This window comes from Prosopis cineraria, unplaced genomic scaffold, assembly GCF_029017545.1.
Source record: "Prosopis cineraria cultivar Desert tree isolate PC_DT_omini unplaced genomic scaffold, ASM2901754v1 PC619, whole genome shotgun sequence".
Lineage (NCBI taxonomy): Eukaryota > Viridiplantae > Streptophyta > Magnoliopsida > Fabales > Fabaceae > Prosopis > Prosopis cineraria.
In genome coordinates this window covers 12,359-37,554 of record NW_026555944.1, presented here as the reverse complement: position 1 = coordinate 37,554, position 25,196 = coordinate 12,359, and the positions used below count along the sequence as shown (strand labels likewise).

The 25,196-nt window shown below is 34.4% G+C and overlaps 3 protein-coding genes across 3 annotated transcripts; 1 reads left to right on the top strand and 2 right to left on the bottom strand.

Annotated features, from left to right (window-relative positions):
- Nucleotides 1–2,384: 2,384 nt before the first annotated feature.
- LOC129297818 (cation/H(+) antiporter 2-like) lies at nt 2,385–5,119 on the bottom strand. Its single transcript, XM_054936173.1, has 3 exons — nt 4,946–5,119; nt 3,671–4,661; nt 2,385–3,571 (listed from the first exon to the last, which is right to left on the bottom strand). The coding sequence occupies exons 1-3, from the start codon at nt 5,099–5,101 to the stop codon at nt 2,385–2,387; spliced, it is 2,334 nt and encodes a 777-aa protein (XP_054792148.1). The 5' UTR covers nt 5,102–5,119.
- Nucleotides 5,120–10,351: 5,232 nt separating this feature from the next.
- LOC129297822 (uncharacterized Rho GTPase-activating protein At5g61530-like) lies at nt 10,352–20,926 on the top strand. Its single transcript, XM_054936176.1, has 10 exons — nt 10,352–10,546; nt 11,107–11,219; nt 11,303–11,565; nt 12,366–12,428; nt 12,510–12,528; nt 12,743–12,841; nt 12,936–13,013; nt 13,101–13,345; nt 19,313–19,472; nt 20,306–20,926. Exons 2-10 carry the CDS (start codon nt 11,159–11,161, stop codon nt 20,449–20,451), a joined length of 1,134 nt encoding a protein of 377 aa, XP_054792151.1. The 5' UTR covers nt 10,352–10,546; nt 11,107–11,158; the 3' UTR covers nt 20,452–20,926.
- Nucleotides 20,927–21,386: 460 nt separating this feature from the next.
- Nucleotides 21,387–23,989, bottom strand: LOC129297821 (transcription factor DUO1-like). The gene is made up of 3 exons (XM_054936175.1): nt 23,766–23,989; nt 22,461–22,713; nt 21,387–21,869 (listed from the first exon to the last, which is right to left on the bottom strand). The coding sequence occupies exons 1-3, from the start codon at nt 23,987–23,989 to the stop codon at nt 21,447–21,449; spliced, it is 900 nt and encodes a 299-aa protein (XP_054792150.1). The 3' UTR covers nt 21,387–21,446.
- Nucleotides 23,990–25,196: the final 1,207 nt, after the last annotated feature.

Sequence of the window (25,196 nt, the reverse complement as noted above, 5' to 3'; positions counted from 1 at the left end):
GTGCCAAAAAGATATTATTTTTTTTAATTTGATTTCATGGTTTTTATCTGTTGTTTTCTCTGTTCTCCTGTTTCTTTCTTTTTTTCTTTTTTACTGGTTTTCTATTTTCTTTTGGCAAGCCAAGAAGATATAACCGCGATAAGAATTTAAATCCTCTAAATTGAAAAATTCATGGATTTTATAAAGTTTATTTTTATAAGAGAAAGAAAAGTTTATATATTATAAAAAATTATAAAATAAGTGAAAATATAAAAAGAAAAAGAAAATTTCATTTAAATTTATGAATTTCGACTTCAGAGGTCAGCGTCTATGACTATAATATATACATGCAAAAATATTTCATTCACGAATTGAAGCTTAAAAATGATTAAATTCAATTATTAACTCATTTAATTTTTTTAATAACGTGTCATGAACTCCAGTAATTCAATTCCCAAAATTAATATTATAAAGCATACAAAGTATGAATGCTATAAAAATACTCTCCAAATACAAAAAATTGAAATTACAAGAATATCAACAAGAAAGAAAATACAAAAAGGGAAGAGGAACAAAAATGGCCGAGAAGGAGAGGAATTCCCAGAAACCAACTCACAATACACACACAGATATATATATATATATATATATATATTTATTATTTGTGAACTTATTTAAGTTGATAGGGACATTTTAATTATTAGATTTTATGACAAGTAACTTACATATTGCTTTTACTTAACGAGGCCATGCTTGCCTTATTGTGTTTTATATGAGTTGTTTCTCTCCCCAAGTTATATACTCTCTTTTCAACCAATACATTCTTTCTTCACTAAATTCTCATCTAGAGCTTTCATACATCATAACAAACCTATCCTAATTTGCTTCAGTATTACTTTACGGTCTTTTTTCTTTTTCTGGTAGGAGCCAATTACAACAAATTACACCCCCACGCTTTTATGCTTTGGGGTCCACCTAGCCCTCTTATAATTAAGATCGAGTTTGAGAGTTTAAAAAAAAAAATTTACTCAAAGTTTATTTAAACTACTTGAATAAATTTAAATAAATTTGAACCAAGCCCAAATACATGAGTTCATTTTTTTTAAGATAAAAATTGAAAAAAATAATTTTTTAAAATTAAAATTACATAAAAAAATTAATATTTAATAATTTAAATATTTGAGCACTTTTATATGTTAAAATATTTTAAACGGAATCTGTTTGAATTACCAGTTTTAGGAATAAGAAACTATAAGCGCCTGACAAACCTAATGATTATGAGCCTTCTAGAGCAAAGTCTAAAATCACATATTTAAAGAGGTGGCCAAACCCACCCTTGTAACTATTCCCCAACATCTGTATAACCATTGACAGTTTGACAAAAAAAAAATATTAATAATAGAATAAAATTTACTATATATATATATATATATAAAGTTTCTCTTCTAATAAAATTTGCATAACTCGGAATGATAGATGAGGTGTGGATAAAAATCAAGAATTTAATCCAGATAAAAATAGGTGTAGAGATTGAATAAAAAAATGTTAATCAAGCTTGACTAAGTTAAAAATTGAGGTATACTAAGGCACTATTTGATTTCTATTTCTAAAAATTGTTTTTGGTTTTTAAAAATAAAAAATAAAAAATCATTTGGGTAAGTGTTTTGCATTTATATATTTTTAAAACTGTTTTTATTTTTTAATTTTAAAACAAAAATGAAAACAATTTAGAACAGTTTTTGTTTTCCTTTTTCACTTTTGAAATACATTTATGTCTGACTATTGTTAATTACCTTTAGCCATAATTAATTATTATCATAAACCATTGCTATTAATCATTGGCAACCATTATTTTTTTTTTTTGATTAATAAGATAGGCTGTAGCCTGAGCAACAAGCTTATATAGTTTTGTCAGACCAATACAAGTCACTACAACTCACCAAGAGTTCAAACCAATTGACAACCACTATTGTTAGCCTTTTTATAACTTTAAAATTGTTTTCAAATTAATATAATTAAGTGAATTTTTATCTCGTTTTGTTTTAAATATTTTAATTTATAAAGTAGTTTTTAAAAATAAAAATAAAAACAAAATCAAACAAGCCCCTTAATTACTCAATGGAACATGTTAGAGGTTTACTTGTTTAAATACATTTTTATGAGAAAATCACGTATCTATATCCTATGGCAAAGGCTATAAAGCCTATTTTGTCCCTATAAGTTTCCCAAGCGATCACAAAACTATCAGTTCAAGTCATCACCATCATCTTCTTTGGTTATATAGCATTGCCTGAATAACACACAAGAAAATAGAAATCTTCCTCTTTAATATATCTATATATACAGAGTATGTACACAAAATTGAATATGTCAAATTATGAATTCTAAGTTTACACTTTTATTTATCAATCATTCATCAGGTTTTTCTTCACATCCCTATGCTGTTGTACAACCAAAACTGAACCATGAATGGCCAGTTCTGAAGATGCCAAAACATCACCAACTATTCCAAGTTCTGGACACTCCTCCCAGTCACTCATACCAATTGTTAATGAACAATGCCCTCTTCCACCCTTTCCTACTATAAACAATGAATACATGTCACCTATTTCTTTGAAAACTTGAACTGTTTGTGCCCCATTACTCACAAACTTCTCCACATACCCGATCTGACCCGATGCCACGTACCGGTTGTAGAAATCAACCATGAAGGTATTATCAATCTCGTTCACAGTTTCTTGCCCTGACAATGACATTAAAATTTCTTGATCTTCTGATTCTTCAGAGGAAGTCTCACTTCGTGGCATGGAAGCAAGCAAGAACCGGATGATTGTCAAGTTGATTTTTGAGTGTTGTGCGATGCGTATGCTCCAAGCAATCGCCTCACGATCATCTGAACCTCCAAAGAAAAGTGTTACAACATTTTGTATGCCTTCAGAGGCTGTTAACTGTGAAAAGCTAGGAACCCTACTTAGCCCTCTTTCTACAATGACACCTACCGAACAAGGGGCGTGTCTGAGAACCTTCTGATTTGTAGTCCTTATGCCTTCTTTCCCACTTTCCAATTTTCCATCAATACGTTGGTGTTTGTGAAAAGGAAGCAAAATAATAGTTACATGTAAATCTTCTGCATCATTGCAGACATCTTCATACAAACTTGGGAAAGAAGATACTGCCTTTCTTTGGTGGATCAAAATCTTTGTTTGAGTAGTGAAGTTGTCAATAGCTTCGTTAATTTCCACTACATCATTGCCACCATAGTCATCGTCATCACTAAGCTCAGCATTTTCTTTTTGGTGGTATAACATATTTGACTTGATCTTCTTTACAAGCTCTATTAGGTGCATTGAGTAAACAGTAGCTGGTGATGTTCTAGAGCCATTTATTGCTAAAACCAATGCTAGTACAGCAGACACTTGACGAGGATCATACACGCAAGCTAGAATTCGAAGCTCATGCTCCACTTGTTGTGATTCAAGAGTTGTATGTTGGTTTGCAAACATTTTATCATCAGCTCTGGTCAGAGAAGCAACAATTATTCCTGATATAATTGTGTTAAGCACTATTGCTACTAACAACACATTGTAAGCTTCTGCAGAAAAACTCTGCAGATTAAAAGAAGAGCCAATGAATCAGTAGTTGAAGTTGAGATTTTAACTGTGAATGAGTTTAATGATGTCAAGACATAAACTTACAATTATTCCCTTTGCCGCTGCACCAAAGAATAGCAGATCAGCATACCCTCTGGTGTTCAATATGAAGCCAAGAAAAATACCTTCACTTGGAGGAATTTGAAGGTAACGACAAGCCAGAAGAGTGCCACTAAGCTTACTGCCAATACTCAGTAAGATCAATATGGCGACATTGGTTACATCATTCAAGTTTCTTAAGGCAATGAGGTTACACTGAAAGCCTAAGTAGCCAAAGTACACTGGAAGTATAAAGTTGTAAATAGAATAACCAAGTTTATGTATCAATGTTCTAGCTGTTTTACCTTCCCTTGGAAACATCAAGCCAACTAAAAAGCAACTAATAATACTGTTGAAACCCCAAATTTCTATAATCATTGAGTTCCCTACAAGAAGGAATAGGATGAGTAAAAGTTGTGGAGCCTTTAGGTACTTTTGGTTTGCATGTCTCTTATTCAGCCATAAGGCTAAATACCTGTTTATCAGAATCAACACCCCAGTAATTAGAAAGCAACCAAATCCAGCCAGAATACTTTTTGTATGCCAGTTAACTAACAGATTGAAAAACAACAAGCAAGTCATTTCTATGATTAATGCAGAAGACACCGCGATTCGCCCCATGTTCGATGCAATCAACCTCATTTCTGATGCCAAACGAATCACCAAGGGAGAGCTTGTGTATGATACTATAAGCATAATGATCATGCAAAAGTATGGCAAAGGGGCATTGTTTGTTAACTGCTTGTACAGATAAAATGACACTCCTAAACCAAAAATGGCTCCCACAGCAGCACCACCACAGGCTACCAAGCTGACTAGACGTAGATTGAGCATTGTGTATTGAGTATTCATCTCTAATCCAAACAAGAACGTGATGAAGATTCTGCAGAAGAAGCTCACAACTTCATAGTAATTTGTGGAACTCTGAAGGAAAAAATATTCTTGTATTTGCTTAACATGAGATAATGCTGTTGGCCCTAATACCACTCCAGCCTGTTCAACAATAACACAACCCACAATTTCATCATCATCAATGAACTTGAATCTCTCCATTTCAAGCTGATAGAGTCATTTTCAAACAGTGATATAAAGACCCCGCCAAAATGTGAGTGGGTCACAACATACTATAAAGTATAAACTATACAGTACAGCTTTCTATCTATGCAATTGACGCTATCAAATTTCGAATGAAATGATTCAAATCCATCTTCCATGATTCAGTGAGGGAAAAAAAATCCCAAAATTAAAAGTTCCAATCGGGAAAAAGAGGGAATTACCAAAATCTGCGCTATTGGTCCTGGCTGACCGAAAGTCTTGAGAACAACGTTGAAAAAGTGTGAGATGACGAGAATGCAGGACACTTGCATGCCCATTGAGCTAAGAGGGTTGATCAAATCGTTTTGACGACAAAACATGGTGTGTGTGGCATCCATTTTCGCGTCAATTCTACGTCAGAAACTCAGAAATTTGGAGGAATCGTGTACTGGATTAGGGAGAAAATTGATTTTTTTTTTTTGGAAACAAAGTTGATCATGGGGATGAGATGGCCTCTTTGATTCAGATCCTATATTGTTGGAAGAAGACGCTTATTTGACATAACACATAACCCGCGTTTACTTGTTCTCCCTTCGACTTAGCAAATGATCAATAATTACAGGGTATGGTGCATTATCTAGCAGGGTCACACTTCCCATAATATTTTTTCTTAAAATAATTAAAATATAACATTTTCTATCTTAATGTTAAATAATAAATGCTGATCATAAATATTATATAAAAAAAGGTAGTTTGACTATTGAATAAACCAACATTTGTAAGTATTTAATGTTAAAGTGGAGAATACTATATTTTAATTATTTTAGGGATAAAAATATTACACCAAATAGCTTAGGATATCATTGGTCAAAAAAATAGTTTAATATATTAGGTATTCCTAAAAAAATATTTTAAAAATAAAAAATACACATTTACTCATAATTAAAACTAACATATGAATAATTAAACACTTATTTCTAAAGGTTAAGTCTGCCCGTGTTCTAAGAAAATTGTGTGTGTGTTTTTTTTTGAAAAAAAAGCATTATACATAAATAGTGCAAAATGATTTAAATTTTATATTAATACTAATATTAATAATATAAATGTGCGTTTGTGTTTTGGATAGATATCTTTGGTCCTTTTTTGTTATCAAAGGTATCTCTGCTGTCAGTAACCATGAGATGTATTTCTTGAAAAATTTGAGCATCATTTAAGAAACTAACATCTGTCAAGCGCTATTTTATAGTCATCTAACTTTATGAAAAAAATCATTTTGATTTCTTAATTTTATTAAAAAAAACCATCATTAATTTTTTTTTGGTAATCTAATACTGTTAATTTTATTAATAAAAATATTGAGATTAACTTTTAGGTGTTAACAAAATATTTGCAAATAATGTTAAATTAAATTAATTTGCTTAAAATAATGATGATTGATATAAAATATTATTTGAAACTAACAATATTAGGGTTATATGATTAAAAAATATTTTATGAAATCAAGAAATTAAATAAAAATTTATATAAAATTAAAATATTAGAAGTGCATTTTAACTAATATTTGTTTTCCTAGAAATGATGAATATTAAATATTGATATCATCATATCATATATATATAGTGAGTATAAATATATATATATATATATATATATAAAAGGGTAAAGTAGATAATTTGGCTATAGACTACTTTTTTAGGAGCATTTGGTAGCTAAAACTATCTAACTGATGTAAAATAAATCCTCAACTTTAAAAAACAGAACATCCAGTGGATTATCATTAACTTTAGTTAGTAGGCATTATATGGGGCCCATAAATGACATGTGATACTCTACATCAACATGTGTAAGTGTGCAAATTTAGTTATGAATTATTTTTTGAGGAGCACTGGGAAGTTTTTATCATAACAAATGAACCATTCAACATCTTTTTATTAATTTTAACTAAACACTAGTTACTTTTATAGTTATGAGACTCATAACGTATCAATTTCTCTAATTATCTTGTCTTCATTCTCAGTCTCAACTTAAAATGAAAAGGTTCAAAGAGTTATTATCTAAAGATATTCACAAAAATGATGTTAATGAAATGGAAGCTTGATTTTAATACGTGTGAGAGATGTAACACCCTTAAAAATACAAACTAATTTTTCACAAATTATTAAAACCATTATCATGGTAGAAAATTTTCTTACCATGATACATCCAAAACATAACACAAGTCTTAAAATATCCAAAAAGGCAGTTAAAACTATGAGGGACAGACATAATCCTTATGATCATATAAATACTTTTAATAAAAAGGATTAGAGTTTACATGCTCCACAAAGAAGATATGTCCTAAGTTGGCACAAGATACATTGTATAATCCAAAATAAGAGGCAACGTAAAAGATGGTGTCTCATACACCATAATTACACCTCTGGTGCTTTCTCGGCCGGACTCGCTCCTGTAAAAATATTAACCACGGGGAATGAGACTTAAAAGTCCCAGTAACCAAAAATTAATATGTAATGATGCATGCGGATGTAACTAATCATGCGATTGCTAAGTGGGCACACAAAACATTTAACCAAACAATATTTTCAAACAAACCAAACAAGTATTTAATTGCATGACTACACCTTATATCCTCCTTTCACCATGCTCGGACGCCAAGTCACCCGGCCAAAGGTGAGTTGGACCAAGCGACACGCCACTCATTGGGTCCAATGAGGGCTTACCACGTGGTAATAATTAACCGAACAAAAATTCCCATTAACACCATACATTAAAATACCCTGACAAGTCATGCATCATTCAAATATCCAAACAGAAATATATCCGAACAATAATATCTCATCATGATAAATAAAAATAAATTTTTAACCCACTTGGCAATAATTTCAATTAAGCATATACAGTATTTATTTTTCCCAAACAACAAAACAACACATAACCATTTACAAACACACCTATCACAACACATTAATAATGGTTACCTTGTGTCTTGAATAACAAGTTCCCCTTCACAACTCCTTTTTCACCACTATCTTTGTCAATATAATCTACATAATTATTTCACAATACTATATATTAATTTTATATTAAAATAAATAACTCTAATTTAAAGAGTTAGAAAGTCTTAGATCTATAATCCATATTAACAATAATTTAAGATTTATGCCTCATTTAACTTCCCAAATTCTTTTCTAAAATTCTCGTACCCTAATAAACTATTTTTTTATCCTCAATTCACTTCTAGTATCACAATTTCATCCTTCTATATTCTAAAAGTTGACTCAATGGTACCAGACTTCGCCTCAACTTCGTTAAGGTGGTAGAGGTTGGAGGTTCGAGTCTGGGGAGGTTCTAAAAGACCCCCGTGAGGGTGGGGTGAGGAATAACCACTGTACCACCAGTGGGAAAGCCGGCAATTATGTGGTGACATGTGTGTTGTCCAGCGCCTGGGAAAAGACCCTGGAGAGGCAGTGGTGACCCAGGAGGGCTGTTATATAAAAGGCGGCTTTTAATGTAACAGCCCTCCGCTCACCCCGCCTACCCGAGGTCTTTTGCGGCGCTGGACACTCTCCCCCCAGGCCCCACAACAGGGCGACCCCACCCTTTACGGTGAGCATCAGGAGACAAAGGCTTCCCCGCAGTAGTGTGCGGATTATTCCCCTTGCGGAGAGCCTCCCCAAGTTCGATCCTCCAACCTCTTCTACATAACAAAGTTGAGGCTGAACCTGGTACCATTGAGTTAATGTCACTGATGATATTTTCGTGACCGTGTAAAGACCAAGATAATGAACGATCCGCTGGTTAGCCTCGCACAATATGGGTAAAGGGGGTGACATTAGCATTGGGGGTGTTCTGCCTTAGTCTTCGGACTGAGTGCACAACTGGTCGGGGGCTAGTGCCACCTCCCTGATGAGCCCATGGCAGGGCGAAACCAGTGTGATCCGTATGTGGTAAGGCTTGTCCTGAGGATTATGGGGTCCTCCAGGATGCCGCACGGGCGCCGTGTGCTGTGCCAGACTCTCAGCCCGTGACAGAGTGATATCATCCGTGACATTAACTCAATGGTACTAGGTTCAGTCTCAACTTTGTTATGTAGGAGAGGTTGGAGGATCGAACCTGGGGAGGCTCTCCGCAAGGGGAATAATCCGCACACTACTGCGGGGAAGCCTTTGTCTCCTGATGCTCACCGTAAGGGGTGGGGTCGCCCTGTTGTGGGGCCTGGGGGGAGAGTGTCCAGCGCCGCAAAAGACCTCGGGTAGGCGGGGTGAGCGGAGGGCTGTTACAAGAGAAGCTTGATTCTAGCTTATTTTAGCCACAAATTATTTTTTTTATTTTATTGATGCCATCTTCGTAAATGTCTTTAGATAGAAACTTTTTGAACCTCTTTTTCTTAAACTGAAATTGAGAATGGAAGTAAGAAGATTAGAGACATTGAAGCATTGTAAGTCTCATAAGTATGAAAATATGGTCAAAATTGACGGGAATGTATTTTTTTTATAGTAGAAGTTACCTAGTGCTTTTTGAAAAATAGTTTGTAGTTAAATTTGCACCGCCACATGTCATTTGTGGGTCTCACATAACATCCGTCAAATAATATTAATGGCAGGCTATTGGATACTGCATTTTTAAAATTTGAGGATTTGTTTCATATCACTTGATAATTTAGGCTAGTAGATGCTCATGAAAAAATAGTATATGGCTAACTTTGTACTTTTACCTTTTATATAAATTATAACTTACATGTTGAAGTCTTTTAACCAAAATATCTAAAATTAGATATTGGGCCTATTTGTTTTAACTTATTTTATAAAAAAATTACTTATTTTTTGAAAAAATCATTTTCTAAATTTTCATAATGTTTGCCTAAACTTTTAAAAATAATATATTTTATATTATTTTAAGAAGTTATTTTGAGTAATTTATGAAAATAATTTGATATGGTAAATGAGAAAAAGAATGTTTTTAAAAGTTGAGATAAAAAACATATCATAAAATTTTAAAATAATTATATAATAAATTATTTTTATAAAACACAAAAAGATATCATAAAATTTAAAAATAACTAGCTAATAATTTCTTTTTTGTTATTGTAACAAAACATAAAACAATATTAGTTTTTTTATAAAATAACTATTTTTTATAAAATCTTCAAACTATCAAAAAATTATTTATTTTTAAATTTTAAACAAAGGAAGCCACTGAGAGTGATCTTGGGCTTGAAGACTTCCTTATAAAAATGAAACATTATTTAACAATCTTCCTTATAATTTGCTTCTGCTTTTATTTTTGAAAGACTAATAAACTGTAGCGAGTGCGTGTGTGTGTGTGTTATTGATAGTGTAGCAAAGTTGTTATTGTTGGATCAAAACAATTTGTTAATGGTACTTAAATGTTAATTCTTGGGTTAACTAGCTGGTGTTTGTATTTTACGATGAGGCAGGCCGGGACTAAGTGAAAAACAGAAGTACCGTTAAAGTAGTTGGAAGCATCCAGAAGGGCAAAGCAAAGCACGCGTCGTTCACGAGATTTAGGTTCGTGGTTGCAGCTCATTGGTTGAATCAAAACAGCGACGCCTTCACTGACCGCTTCTAAATTCTTTTGCATGAGATCTCTCATTTTGAAAGTCGCAACTACTATCGCTTTCTCTCACTCTCTCTCCTCGATAGAATACTCTTTTTTTTTTTTTTTTGACTAATACTACTATTTTTTTCCCTCAGTGACTCTCTCTCTCATCGCGTGGCGACTTTTGGGTTTTATTTTCTCATGGCCTCTTCCTCTCTCTAGACATAAAAGGCAGCTGCGAAGATCTCTCTTGCTGCTGTGTCTCAAGTCAGCTCTTAGCGAAGGTAATTTTGATTTGATTCTTTTCAACTGTTTTAGAAGTTTAGGGTTTTCGTATCGGCTTCTTGATGGCTTTTTTTTTTTTATTGAAGAAATTATGATTTTGATGCAAAGGAAAACTGTTTTTTCCCCCCGTTTTTGTTGATTGTGTTGTTTTGGGGGAAGGCTGCGCATCAAGATTTTTTTTTTTTGAAAGGTTCTGAGAGAGATATGGTGTTGTCTTCATTAGTTTTGTATCTATCGTCTTCCCTGCTGGCAAACTGCTTGAGAAAGGATTTTGGTCTTTAAGTGCAAAACTTTTGGGCGGTTAAGTCCTTTTCAATATTTACTGTTTGCTCCTTATGATCTTGCAAGATGGCGGGAAAGTGAAGAAGTTGACTATGTTGGATAGTATGAATTCATATAAATTGATAAGCTTCCTGTTGACAATCACCATTGTGTGTATATTGTGAAAGAATAAATAATTACACTGCTTTTAGTTGAAGTCGTTAAGAACTTGTTATTGAGTTGATGAGTACTTTCCAATTTCCATTGATTTAATTTTCATGAGTTCTCTTCTGATCAGCGTCGACGAATAATAGTCATTGAGGTTGATTTTCGCCCTTGGTTCTGTTCAAATGCCTTCTGCCCTCTCACCTCAGTGGCAAGAGAAGGCCAGTGGTTTCTTTTCATCCTCAGGTAGCTAAATCTATGCTCTCTTTTTTGTGTTCGCTCTATGGCGTCGATTTCTTTGATTGTTCTCAAATGTAATTTTAATGCAGGAGTCAAACTAAAAGAGGCTAGGGAGTCAGCAGGAGCATTTGTTGGGGAGGTCACAAAGGATGCAAAGAGTAATGTTGCTGATGTGGCAGATCGAGTTGGTTCAGTTGTCAAAAGTCGATGGGCAATTCTTCAGCAGCCATCAACAAGACATGCTGTCCAGGACCGATTGATAACTGCTGCTGCTACAACTGGTACATTGTTAAGGAGAAGCTTGACTGGGACAAAGGATAAGGTGGCAGTTGGGAAAACAAAAGTTGAAGAGGTAATATAGCTCAATAGTTGGTTTATGTATTTTGGTATATTTTCATTATATTTCATACAGTAGTGATACTGATCAACCTATTCAAACATTTGTTCTCTGAAATTTTCATTATCGAAACTGATAATCTGTTTCTGTACTGCTTGTTATGCTGTCTATGAAAGATAAGGCTTGTTGTTGTTGTTGTTGTTGAGAAAGTAGGTTGTTTGCAGAACCAAGACTTCACATTGTTTTCTTTTAAACTGTTTGCTTTAGCTTAGATTTTGGGCTTTTACAAATTGCAGATTGCTAGATAGTATCTGAGGCCAACATAATAGGTCCTTCGTTGGTTTAGGTGATGACTAGACGTTGGTGTTGTTTGGTAGAGCTTCCACTATCTTAGCTTAGGGATATCATGAAGTAACATGCTTATACTATCACAGTATAGGGATAGCTTAGGAATCTTCTTGTTGATTTCATAGTTTTAGAATTTCAATGAAGATATTCCTTTCAGTCAAAAGATTGCATTCTGATTAAGTTTGGGTTACTTGATTTTGGGTCACTTGAATTCATTTTCAATCTGTTGGATATTTGATAGCTTTTAGTTCTCTGTTGGCTTGATTTCAAGCTGTTCTTGATTGGGTACTAATTAAATGGAATTTTTATTGAAAATTATCTATCCTTTTGTCTTTCTCTCAATTTAATATTTGCTGATCCTACATAAATTATTGTCTCAGTAAATTTTCCCTGCACTAATTTGGTGATTAGTTTACTTTATTTTCTAACTTTTTTTCTTATTTGTTTGGCTTCCTGATGCTTATTAGGTTGCAAAGAAAACTGCACAAAAGAGTAAGACAATATTGACAGACATTGAAAGATGGCAGAAGGTAAATGACTTTAAGCTGACTGTGCCCTACCTTTACAATTATGCATTAATCTAATTAAATAATCTAAATTTTCTTTTGCAGGGAGTTGCAAGCACTGATGGTAAGTTTTTTCTCTGTGTCATGGCTTTTTCAATGACTTTGATTGATTCTATTAGCCACCTTGGGGACAGAGTTACAGTTTGGAGAAGAGCAGTGCCACAGAAGATTAACTATTAAGTTGTTTGGTGTCTAGAACACTTTATTATCATGCTATAATTTTCATTGTTTAAAATTGTTGACAGCATGTATTATGGTACTTAATTATTTTTTTCCAGTATTTGGAGTTCCTATTGAGGTTACTGTACAAAGGCACGAATCCTGCAGGCCTATTCCTCAGATATTGGTCAAATGTGCGGATTATCTTGTATTGTCAGGTACCTAGTTTGAGAGGAAGGGTCTGCATGCCCAAACAGCCATTCTTTTGTTGTTTCAATGCCATAGTAATCTCTTTTTACTCGTTCTTTGCAGGGTTGAACTCCCCATACCTCTTTAAATCTGAAGGGGATAAAAAGGTTATTCAACAGTTGGTTTACTTATATAACCAAGGTGCTGAAGTCATCCTGTTAGCTAGTGGATTTTATTGTAGTTTTTAGACATGGATAATGGACATCTTCTGTTACCATTGTGTTGCAGATTTAGCTGCATCAGTACCCGAAGGTACAAGTCTAGTTGATGTAGCAGCTCTTGTCAAATATTATCTTGCTAGCCTTCCCGAGCCCCTTACAACACTTGAGCTTTATAATGAGATCAAAGGTGCTCGATCCAGTGTGCATTCAATGAGAAACGTACTGAAGAAGCTCCCCAGTGTAAATTACATGACTTTGGAGTATGTAACTGCACTATTGCTTCGTGTTAGTCAGAAGTCACTTCTCAATAAGGCAGGATACATCTCTCTCACTCACCCTCTGTGTGTGTGTGTGTGTGTGTGTGATTTATCTGATTGTGGGATAAACTGTGGATCTTACACATGTGTTGGGTTGTGCAATTGATTATTGTATCACTTCGTATGCTGGAACCCTTGGTGGGCAACATCAATGAATGATGTTCTATGTTAATAATGAAAATCTGTTAATAGACTGAAAAAGAAAATATGTTAAGGCATATCTTAACTAGCATTTGTTGTTTCTGTAGTTAGCAAACTTCTGCCTAGTTCCTAGAAAGTACGAAGTGGATCACATATCCATTGCTGAACTACCACTGCTCTTTTGTTGTTAAGTTTTTCTCTATTGCTTTTAAAGTTGTTAATATTGTTTTTAATACTAGAATTGTCTGACTTTTGCAGCTTTGTCAATAATCAAAAGTTAGTTCTTTCTACATGTCTGTCTTTCAACTGCCTTAAAGTTTTGTATTTTTAGTTTTGTAGCTGTCATTCTCCATGTATGTATCACTTTCAGGCTTTTGTTCATATTCGTATTTAGGGCTTACTAAATTTGACTGTTGTGTTGGTTTTTTAGAGCAAGAGTCATGACTATTGATGTATAGAGGATTTAAGATTTTGATGCTCTGATTCTCATATTATTCAAGTCTAATGAAGCATAATACATCTCCTAATTAAGGTCCGATTACAATCACACAAAAAAGGAGATGAAGTGTTGACCCAACTATCAAAATGAGGAATCAAATAAAGTATTTAAATATTATTTAAGGGGTGAAAACGGCATTAGATCCTCAAGAAAAGGAATAAAAAGGCATTAAAGCCTGAGAATGAACACATGTTAAATCTGATTTCAAACAATATAACTATAGAGCGTAAATGTTGTCCGATATATTTAGGAATTAGGAATATAAAAATAATTAATACAAGAGCATAAAGTTGGAGTAGCAGAGATGAGAATGTTACGATGGATGTGCGGACATACACGTAAAGATAAAATTCGAAATGAGCACATACGTGAAAAAGTGAGGGTGGCACCTATTGAGGAAAAAAATGGTAGAAAATCGGTTGAGATGGTTTGGGCATGTACAAAGAAGACCAAGGGAGGCACCAGTGAGAAGAGTGGAACATATAACTTTGAGTCCGATTAAGAGAGGTAGAGGAAGGCCTAAGAGAACACTCTTGGAAGTTGTTGAACGTGATCTCTTAATTAATAATATTTCTAAAAGCTTAATAAATGATAGAGCACAATGGCGTCTTGCAATCCATGTAGCCGACCCCACCTAGTGGGATAAAGGCTTGTTGTTGTTGTTGATCTGATAATTGGTTCCCTTTTTTTTTTTTTGGCATTTAAAGTTGCTGTCTTTGGCAACTAGGACAGCAAACACGAGTGAAGAATCATGTTCTGAAGAAAAAGGCTTGAATCCCTTGCACCAGTTGGAAAACATACTTGAAAATGACCCACTTAACGTAAGCTTAACGATAACACTTGCCTAATGTGATTGAGATGATGGTTGACTTAGTAGTTGGTTTAGAAATTTGAGATATTTTTTGATATATCATGGGACATGACTACATTAATACTAAATCAGTAAGTCGGAAGGTTATATAGTAGTGAATGCTGGGCTCTAACGGGACAGCAAGAGCATAAAGTTGGAGTAGCAGAGATGAGAATGTTACGATGGATGTGCGGACATACACGTAAAGATAAAATTCGAAATGAGCACGTACGCGAAAAAGTAAGGGTGGCACCTATTGAGGAAAAAATGGTAGAAAATCGGTTGAGATGGTTTGGGCATGTACAAAGAAGACCAAGGGAGGCACCAGTAAGAAGAGTGGAATATATAACTTTGAGTCCGATTAAGAGAGGTAGAGGAAGGCCTAAGAGAATACTCTTGGAAGTTGTTGAGCGCGATCTCTTAATTAATAATATTTCTAAAAGCTTGATAAATGATGGAGCACAATGGCGTCTTGCAATCCATGTAGCCGACCCCACTTAGTGGGATAAAGGCTTGTTGTTGTTGTTGTTGTATTCATAACTGAACAGGAGTGTATTAGAGGATAAGTCTGACAATCTGTCTATGAATGTCTATCAATGGTACAACAACAACAAGCCTTTATCCCACTAGGTAGGGTCGGCTACATGGATTGCAAGACGCCATTGTGCTCTATCATTTATCAAGCTTTTAGGAATATTATTAATTAAGAGATCGCGTTCAACAACTTCCAAGAGTGTTCTCTTAGGCCTTCCTCTACCCTTCTTAATCAGACTCAAAGTTATATGTTCAACTCTTCTCACTGGTGCCTTTCTTGGTCTTCTTTGTACATGACCAATCTCAACCGATTTTCTACCATTTTTTCCTCAATAGGTGCTACCCTCACTTTTTCGCGTACGTGCTCATTTCGAATTTTATCTTTACGTGTATGTCCGCACATCCATCGTAACATTCTCATCTCTGCTACTCCAACTTTATGCTCTTGTTGTCCCGTTAGAGCCCAGCATTTGCTACTATATAACATTGCCGGTCTGATAGCAGTGTGATAAAACTTTCCTTTAAGTTTATTAGGCACCTTACGGTCGCAAATAACTCTTTTAGCTTTTCTCCAATTAAACCACCTAGCTTGAATCCTATGTGAAATATCTCCACTGATTTCGTCATCATTTTGAATAATGGCTCCCAAATATCTAAATTTTTCACTTGAGGTATAATTTGATCTCCCAATTTCACTTCCAAATAATTGTCGAATAGTCTCTTACCAAATTTACAATATAAATATTCTGTCTTACTCCTACTCAGGCGGAAACCTTTGGATTCCAATGTCCTCCTCCATAACTCAAGTTTGCAATTAACCTCTTCTCTTGTCTCTGCTATAAGAACTATATCGTCCGCGAAGAGCATACATTTGGGAATTTCCCCTTGAATATGTTCCGTCAAAACATCTAGAATCAAGTTGAACAGATAAGGACTTAGAGATGATCCCTGATGAGGTCCAATCTTTATAGGAAAATCCTTTATTTGACCACTAGGCGTTCTTATACTAGTATTTACCCCCTTATACATATCTTGTATGGCTTTAATATAAGTAATCCGTACTCCTTTTTTTTTCAACGCTTTCTAAAGCACTTCTCTTGGTATACGGTCATGAGCTTTTTCCAAATCAATAAAAACCATGTGTAAATTTTTATCTTTACAACGATACTTTTTCATTAATCTCCTTAGTAGATAAATCGCCTCTGTAGTTGATCTACCTGGCATAAAACCAAACTGATTCTCAGAAATACTTGTCTCCAATCTCAACCTGTGCTCAATTACTTTCTCCCACAATTTCATGGTGTGGCTCATGAGTTTAATCCCTCTATATTTAGTACAATTCTGAATGTCTTCTTTATTTTTATAAATAGGAATTAATGTACTTCTCCACTCATCAAGCATTTTCTTGGACCTAAAATTACATTAAATAACTTAGTTAACCATCTCACCCGTTTTTCACCTAAACATTTCCACGCTTCGATAGATATACAATCAGGTCCGTTGGCTCTACCATTTGTCATTTTCTTAAGAGCTTCCCTTACTTCCTTATCACGTATTATTCGATAGAATGACAAATTTTGTTCTCCTTTACCAGTTACTAAATCCTCCAAGTTACTAGATGAACCCTTTCCATCATTGAAAAGTTTGGAAAAGTAAGTCTCCCATCTATTTTTAATTTCATCATCTGTAACTAAAATTTTTCCCTCTTCATCCTTAATACATCTTACCTGTTTTAGATCTCTTGATTTTCTTTCCTTACTCTTGGCAATCTTATAAATGTTTCGTTCTCCTTCCTTCGTCTCAAGGCTCTTATAAAATTCTTCAAAAGCTTTAGAACGAGCTTCACCCACAGCTCTCTTAGTTTCCTTCTTAGCCATACGGTACCTCTCCCAATTTTCCTCATTGTTACACAAATGTATGGCTTTAAAACAGTTCTTCTTATACTTGATTTTGTCCTGTACACTATTATTCCACCACCAAGACTCCTTATCTCTCGGACCATAACCTTTTGATTCTCCCAAAACTACTTTTGCAACCTCCCGTATCTTTTTAGTCATATCCTCCCACATGATGTTAGCACTTCCCTGAGATTCCCAAATTCCTTTGTCTAAAAGATTTCGTTTGAAAATATCTTGCTTCTCACCTTTTAATTGCCACCACCTAATCCTTGATGCTACTACTTGTCAACGTTTTTGAATTTTACTCATAATACACACATCAAAGACTAAGACCCTATGTTGTGTCGTTACAGCATCTCCGGGGATCACCTTGTAATTTTTACAAAGTCTTCTATATGTGTTCCTCACTAAAAGAAAATCAATCTGTGACCTTGAGGCTCTACTTTTGTAAGTGATGAGATGCTCATCTCTCTTCTTGAAACAAGTGTTGGCAATCTTAAAATCATACGCCAATGAGAAATCAAGAAGAGTTTGTCCTTTATTGTTTAGCTCTCCAAAACCAAAACCACCATGCACCCTCGCATACTGACCAGTCTCCCTCCCGACATGCCCATTAAAGTCTCCTCCAATAAAAATCTTTTCACTCTGTGGTATGTATCGAATCAACCCCTCCAGATCCTCCCAAAATAATTCTTTAAGACTGACTTCTATCCCGACTTGCGGCGCATAAGTGTTAACAATATTAACAATCTCAAGTCCAATTATCATTTTTAAGGAAATAATTCTGTCTCAAATTCTGCTAACTTCTGCAACGTTCTTCTTCCACTCCTTATCCATAATGATGCCTACTCCATTACGTGCGCTTACTTTTTCTATATACCAAAGTTTGAAACTTTGAATATCCTTAGCTTCTTCTCCACGCCATTTTGTTTCTTGCAGGCAAAGGGTATTTATTTTCCTTTGAATCATAACCCTACAACCTCTACAGATTTACAATTCAATGTCCCAACATTCCAAGTACCAAATCTAATTTTGCTCTCATGGACTAACCTCTTTAGCTGCGTGCGTCCAGAATGACGCGATAGCCCTTGCTCATTTAACACTACATCGGGGCGCCGATGTAGCGGCTCTAATTCACTTATCACTGTACTCGAGCCATGCAGCGCGTTATTTACGGGCAACGACCTAGCATTAACATTATAATGTCTATTGTCCATGTTCATGATAGATTCAACAAAGTTTTACATTGGCTGTTGATGGCCTAACACAATTCTCCTCCTTTACTCGGGCTTGGGACCGGCTATAAACATAAGCGGAGTTAATGTCTATCAACGGTATTATCATAAAAACACTACTCATTAAGTGCCAGTCTGAAGAGACAATCCTATTTCAAAATAAACATGAGGGCATTTTATATCCTTAAAAGAATTGAACTTTTTCTCTGACTAAATACAATGTGGTGAGAAAAAATCTCCCATACAACAGTCACAGATATTGTAATTCTCTTAGGTGGCTCCATTCTTCTTCTTCTTCTTCTTCTTCCCTTTCTCCCCCTCCTCCTTCTTGGTGGTGCTTCTGGAGGAGGAAGGCGGGTAACAGTCAGCATGATTCTTCTCTATTTGCTGGGGGATGTGGTGGATTTGGCAGTGGCAGATGCCAGAATTTTTTAGCAACATATTTCTATCTTCCGATCTTATCTGAAATATTATCATTTGCTAGCTTTGTCATTTCTGTTAGTGGTCTCGTTAGGTCCTTTTGCTTCTGATTTACATGAGGAGTGGAGTATATTTTTTCTGTTTAATATCTTTTTTTTTCAGTTCTTGGAGAATTTCTTGTGTTTGGTTTCTTTTGACCTTTCCTTCAATGATCTCTAGGTTTTTCTTCTATCTAAAAATGTGAAGAAAATGCAACTAGTTTCTTAGATGCATGAATTACTTGCCCTTTGATTCTATTTAGTGTTTGACATCCAGCACATTCACCCAGTTTTTAGATGCTAATACCCATTTGATAAGTATGCTCGTGACTGTTGACTTTATGCAGATGGATGGTCACAGCCTTGCAATGGAAATGGCTCCTGTTATTATGTGGCAAAAGGGGTCAAATCCTGAGTTTTATCGTCACTATTGGAATCAGCTGACCAAACGTCCTTCCAACAAGAGCTTGGATCCACCACCTGGTGCTTCCTGGGACATGCTTAATGGTGAGTCTGATGTTGCCAACAAAAATCTTCTTCTATAATCTAATTGAGTTGACAGAAAATGTTGCAATGGTCTATTTATGGTTTCATCTAGAAAATATTCCAGGTATGTAGGAAATTTCAAGAAACCGCCCTGATCAATTCAACCCTGCAAATGATATAGATCTGAACTGAATATTAATTTTTATTATTAGCAGTGCAACTAATGTATGGCCAGACGGAAGGAGATGAGGCATCAAAACTAGTCTTATACATGTTTGATGCAACAAGTTTTATCGCTAGCTACAGAAATCAGGGAGGGGAAAATGCTTAGATTGAGATATATTAATGAAACTGTTGGGGACTTGTTACGCTTACGCCCCTTGTTTTCTTCCCAAGCTATGTGAATCTCTTAATAATTATAGAGCTGGAATAATACAAGCATTTTTTTAATGAACCAGATTTTCTTCTTACATGTTACTGAAATTTTGAGTATGTGAAACAAGTTCTTCTTTATAACCAAAATATCTGAGTGAGTTTTAATTATTTATTTATTTTTTAATCTATTTGACTGACTATATAGGGGCTCTTCGTTCCTCAGGGGATTGTTAAATAATTGAAAACTTTACATGAAGAAGTGTAATACTTGAACTTTATGCACTCTGAAAATTGCATTCTCATCTTATCTTATACATAAGAAGTTAATTTTACGCTTAATTTTTTTTTGCTGCTTATATCAAAGTACTTTTTTTTGAAGAAATATTTGGTGTAGGGAATAATTTTTTCTTGTGGTGTACGGAATAAATGATAATTGCTGATGGCCTTTTTTTCAATTTATGTTAAATCTTGTGGTGCAGATGAGGGTGAAGACTTAGATGCATCCTCTCCCATTCCTTTGGATGATGGAACCCCCGTTGACTTTGCTGCCATTGAGGTGGTTCAATACCTCATCGAACATCATAATGCAATTTTCACCGATGCAAATGAAACAGTGTGGAGATGAACAACACTGTTCCTTCTTTTTCTGCACTGGATTCAATGATGTGAATATCATAGAATAGGAGCTTCTTTTCCCCCCTCCTTCAACCCTGAATTTTCTTTCCAATCTGGTCAAAGATCATTATATTATCAAGCTATATTTTTGAAGTTGGATGAAGGTCACCAAGCTGGGGAAGGATTTCTAATGCTAGTGTGGAGTTATTCTAATTTTCTTAGTTCTTTTGTTCTTGGTTTGGATTTTCATAGTTTTATACATACGTACATATATATATATATATATAGTTGTGCAGCTTTTACTTTAAAAAGCAATAAAAAGCAAGGGGGATGTACTGCTTTCATTGATGTCTCGCTTGAGAAATTGGTGTAATACACTAATGACCCTGAACTATGCATCGCTTGGATGTTATTGTGGTTATTTCTATGATTCATAATGATATGTGATTATTGTTCATAGTCAATGAACAGAGAAACTGATTTTACCTGACTGTCATGGTCAATTTGGTTTACCTTTTAATGATATGGATTCATACGAATGTATATATTCTCTTATATATCTGCTTAGCTTTTCAAATAAAAATGAGCAGACGTAATGGAAAGTTCATTTTTTTTTAAGTGATAGTTATGGACTTTGTCATGATTTTAGTAGATAAATCTATTATTTGGATAATGATGTTATTCTGATTAGAGAACTTGGCAACTAGGATACAAGAGATTTTATTCAAGTAATTTATCTATTTACGCATGCCATTGATATTTTGACATAGATATTCGTGTAGGTTGTCTATTTACTTGCTCCCCCTAAGTACAGAATACCACAAGAAAGGTTAGATTAGATGCCATTGAATTAATGGTTCATGCATCTAAATTGGTAAATTCAAGTATCCAATACAAGATTGTGAGTTGTGAAATCAATAAACTTAGCAAATTACAGCAATTTGGTCTGAATTTCCACATCTGGCATTAAAATTGGAACATAGAAACTTAAGACAATTGAACAGTTCATTTCTCTAATGAAGCAGGAATGTCTTCAAAATAGTCAAATATCTCACTTGGGAAGTCCTCAAAGAAGCCACTTGCTGGGGTTGAACTCTGAGCAATTCCTCCCAATGCAAGACATGGCAATCTGCTCTCACCTTTGTTGCTGCTGCTGCTGCACACATATTCTGGAACCTTGTGCTGTTCGAAAACATCAAAAAAGACAGCATCGAATGGCTCTGGATCGACCAGGCCATGGCAGACCGGCGGCAAGAGGCCATAGTCCACTTGGTGGGACTCAGTGGGAAGTACTTGAGAAAATGTGTAGTACTCTAATGAAGACTCGAATGATGGAACCATGTGTAGTGGAATGGCCTCCTGTGCTTCCAGATTCTGAAACTTCTCCGATGGGTTTTCCTCCAGATGATTTGAACTGCATGAAGGAACCTGAAATCCACAATCTTGCTTCTAAATTAGAATAATATCATTAGAAGCTTAGATCTTCTTTTATAGTTACTTTGAAGATAATAAAACTTTTGATTTCTCAAATTTACCTCAATTATCAATTTAGTTTCTAAAATTTATTGCATTAAGTTATTTCTTTTTCATACCTCTTGAGAACTAATCATGTATGGTTATGAAACTTTATAGACTTGATTGACAAAATTTGATATTCAAGGACCGATTTTTTTTTGGGCTAAAATTCAAGGACCAAAATTGATAATTGAAGCAAATTTGATAAATCAAAAGTTTTATTATTCCTTTACTTTGTAAAATCACTGAAACTTTTGGGGAGACTAAAACTTTTGGTACCTCAAGTTTACTTTGATTATATACTTGGTCCTTGAAGTTTAATTATTATCAATCAAGTCCCTGAAATTTATTGTGTTATTTCTCTTTCATGCCTTAAGAACTCATCATGTATGATTATGAAATCTAGGGACCAAAAATCGATACTCAACCAAACTTGAGTGATTGGAAGTTTCATGTTATCCGTTTACTTTGTAAAAACATATGTTTCTACCTCATCATACATACCTCTTCAAATTGTGGTAGATTATGATGATGAATATGAGCTTTTTTTGTTGCTTTGTTATTCTTAAGTGGCTTTGATGATGGAGATGGTTTCTGTAACATTCTCTCCAACCTCTTTCTTCTGCTACTCCAGAAATTCTTGACATCATTGTCTGTTCTTCCTTCTAAGTATGTTGCTATTTTGGCCCACTTGTTTCCAAACTGTGCCTGCAATTCTATCACCGCTCTTTCTTCCTCTGCTGAGAACTTGCACCCTCTGAGAAATTTCATTCAATCACAACACACACAGCGATCATTTTCTTGCAAGCCAAACAAATAAAACACGCAGATAAATTCATCAGTGTCTGTTTGTTTTCAACAGACATATTAATCTTATTAAAAAGATCTCCCTACCTCATTTTAATCTGTCTATCTCATTCGAACAATTAATGACTCTCAAAAAATCATGTATGCAGGATAGGCATGAGACATGATTATATATATAGATAAGTAGTATAGTCTGTGTTATATGTTTGACAGATAAGTTAGTTTTTGAAGAAGAGATGATTTATAGTAAAGAAACTAATAGCTTCTTAGCCAAAAACACACATTTTCTTGCAACCAAACACATTGTACAGATACTACACAAGAATCTCATACACAGACACAACAAACACTTCATGCGATGTGACCACTCTCTCTCTCTCTCTCTCTCTCTCTCTCTCTCTCACACACACACGAATTGATTAAAAATAAGAGGGGAGGGTCCAAGTATACCTTGTGTTTGATATACTCTTATGAACTCAGTACGGCTTTCCTTCATGATCACAATATCACAAATATATTAACATATCAAAGAAGGCAAAAAAAAAAAAAAAAAAAGCAAAGAAACAAGAAGAAGAAGTACTTCACGGCAACATTGTATACAAAGTAATCAAAAGAATAGCCACTTCTCAATATTTCAACTAGTTCTTAATTATGCTAATTAAAATATTGCAGAAGGCAACAAGCGTACTACAACCAAAAAAAAAAGGTTCTAGTCCACTTCTCTAACAAAGTAAAGAAAACCCACAACGAAACACAGTAAATTAATAAAAAGAAATACAAAAGTTTAGCAATCTTGTTGACACGCAACTAAAAAGTGAAACCAAGATACAGAAAAATGTTATCAAAAGAACACCAACACATCACAAAAGAAGAAGAAGTTCTCTATTTCAGTACTACGAGAGACAGTAAACACGAAGGCAACAACAACCTAGTCCACTTCAAAAGGTTCGATCATGCATGTGAGAACAGAGATACCCACAAAAATGGTGTCATCTTACGTACGTCTTCAAGTTTGGCCTAAGCTTGTTAACCCATCGAAGCCGGCATGATTTTCCGGTCCGAGGAAGCAACCCTTTGGACCGAATGGAGCTCCAATCTCTTGGACCGTTTTTCTTGACATGTCTCATCAGAATCTCATCTTCTTCAGCACTCCATGGTCCTTTCTTTATGTATGTTCCTCCACCGAACTCTCTCTCTCCATCATCATCTTGCTCTTCTGGAAACATTATTTCTGAGTCTCAAGGTTTCATCTCTAAGAGAAAAAAAAAAAAATAGTCCAAAGCTCTGCTCTGCTTTCTTCCAATCCTTTTTCCTCCTCTTCTCAATAGGGTTTCTCAGAAAGTGCTCTCTATTTCATGAAATGCTGATTGCGAGAATTGTATTTTGTTCTGTTCATGTGTTGATGATTTTGTAGAATCACTGTGCACTTGCGAGTGTATCGGACCATTTTGAATGAGTGGGCCCAGTTAACTCGGTTTTTTTGTAAATTCTGACGTGGCGGAATGTTACTGGGTGGTCGTTTTAGTCTGGGATACAGTGGATTGTTGTCCCCACTATCAGTAGTGACGGTTTTGACGGTTAGTGGGAACATGACAACCCGCCTTTGATCTCTGTTCAAATTGATCTAATTTTCTTTTTCTTTTTCTTTTTATAATTTTTAAGATATATATAAGGTTATTCGATAAATAATCCTTTTATTGACCCACAGGGACAAGGCAAAGACTGATAACAAATGAATAAATGGTATGTATATTTATTGAATGTGTGTGTGTAAATTAAAAGCAAAGAAAAGCAATAAAATGATCTTTTGCCCAGAAAAAAATAATAATAAAACAAATATTCTAATGTTCCTATAATCATAGAAAAGGTGCAAATGAGTAGCGTCATTTCACTTTCTTAATAAACCCATCAATTGATGTCTCATTGAGCCTAAACATGTTTATAGCATACTTCCTCTGTTTTCAAATACAGTAGTGCAAAAAGAACTTTTTTTGCCACAATTAAAAAGCATTTTTCATAATAGAAGATATACGGTATATAGTGAAAGATTATGTGGTAGTAATTGGTCTATCCCTTAGATAATTTTTGTTTTAATATCTGATGGATTTACCCCTAAGCTAAAACTTACTCCCTCCATTTTTATTTATAGGAGAAACTACTATTATTTATTTATTTTTTATATAAATAAAATCACTTATTTCAATATACATTTATTACGTATTTCCTAAATTCACCCTCATAATTTACATTAATGAAAAATAATTAACGCATGCTTATATTGATTAACATAAGATATTTTAGTTTAATTTTTTTATTTTCAGACATAATTATTATGGTTATCCAACTTTTTTAAATTGTATGATATTTTTTTTTCTTAATACAGAAACGGAGGGAATGTTACATAATTTAATTTGAAAACATCAAAATTATAAT

Bases quoted from the DNA above. Each gene is read 5' to 3' on its own strand.
- LOC129297821 (XM_054936175.1), bottom strand. From the start codon at position 23,989: ATGTTTCCAGAAGAGCAAGATGATGATGGAGAGAGAGAGTTCGGTGGA. The intron at 22,714-23,765 runs GTACGTAAGATG...GAAATTTCTCAG, and splicing joins CTTAGGCCAAACTTGAAGAC to AGGGTGCAAGTTCTCAGCAG. The intron at 21,870-22,460 runs GTATGTATGATG...TGTGGATTTCAG, and splicing joins ATCTACCACAATTTGAAGAG to GTTCCTTCATGCAGTTCAAA.
- LOC129297822 (XM_054936176.1), top strand. From the start codon at position 11,159: ATGCCTTCTGCCCTCTCACCTCAGTGGCAAGAGAAGGCCAGTGGTTTC. The intron at 11,566-12,365 runs GTAATATAGCTC...GATGCTTATTAG, and splicing joins GGAAAACAAAAGTTGAAGAG to GTTGCAAAGAAAACTGCACA. The intron at 13,346-19,312 runs GCAGGATACATC...GACTTTATGCAG, and splicing joins AGAAGTCACTTCTCAATAAG to ATGGATGGTCACAGCCTTGC.
- LOC129297818 (XM_054936173.1), bottom strand. From the start codon at position 5,101: ATGGATGCCACACACACCATGTTTTGTCGTCAAAACGATTTGATCAAC. The intron at 4,662-4,945 runs GTAATTCCCTCT...ATTGTTGAACAG, and splicing joins GACCAATAGCGCAGATTTTG to GCTGGAGTGGTATTAGGGCC. The intron at 3,572-3,670 runs GTTTATGTCTTG...GTTTTTCTGCAG, and splicing joins GGCAAAGGGAATAATTGTAA to AAGCTTACAATGTGTTGTTA.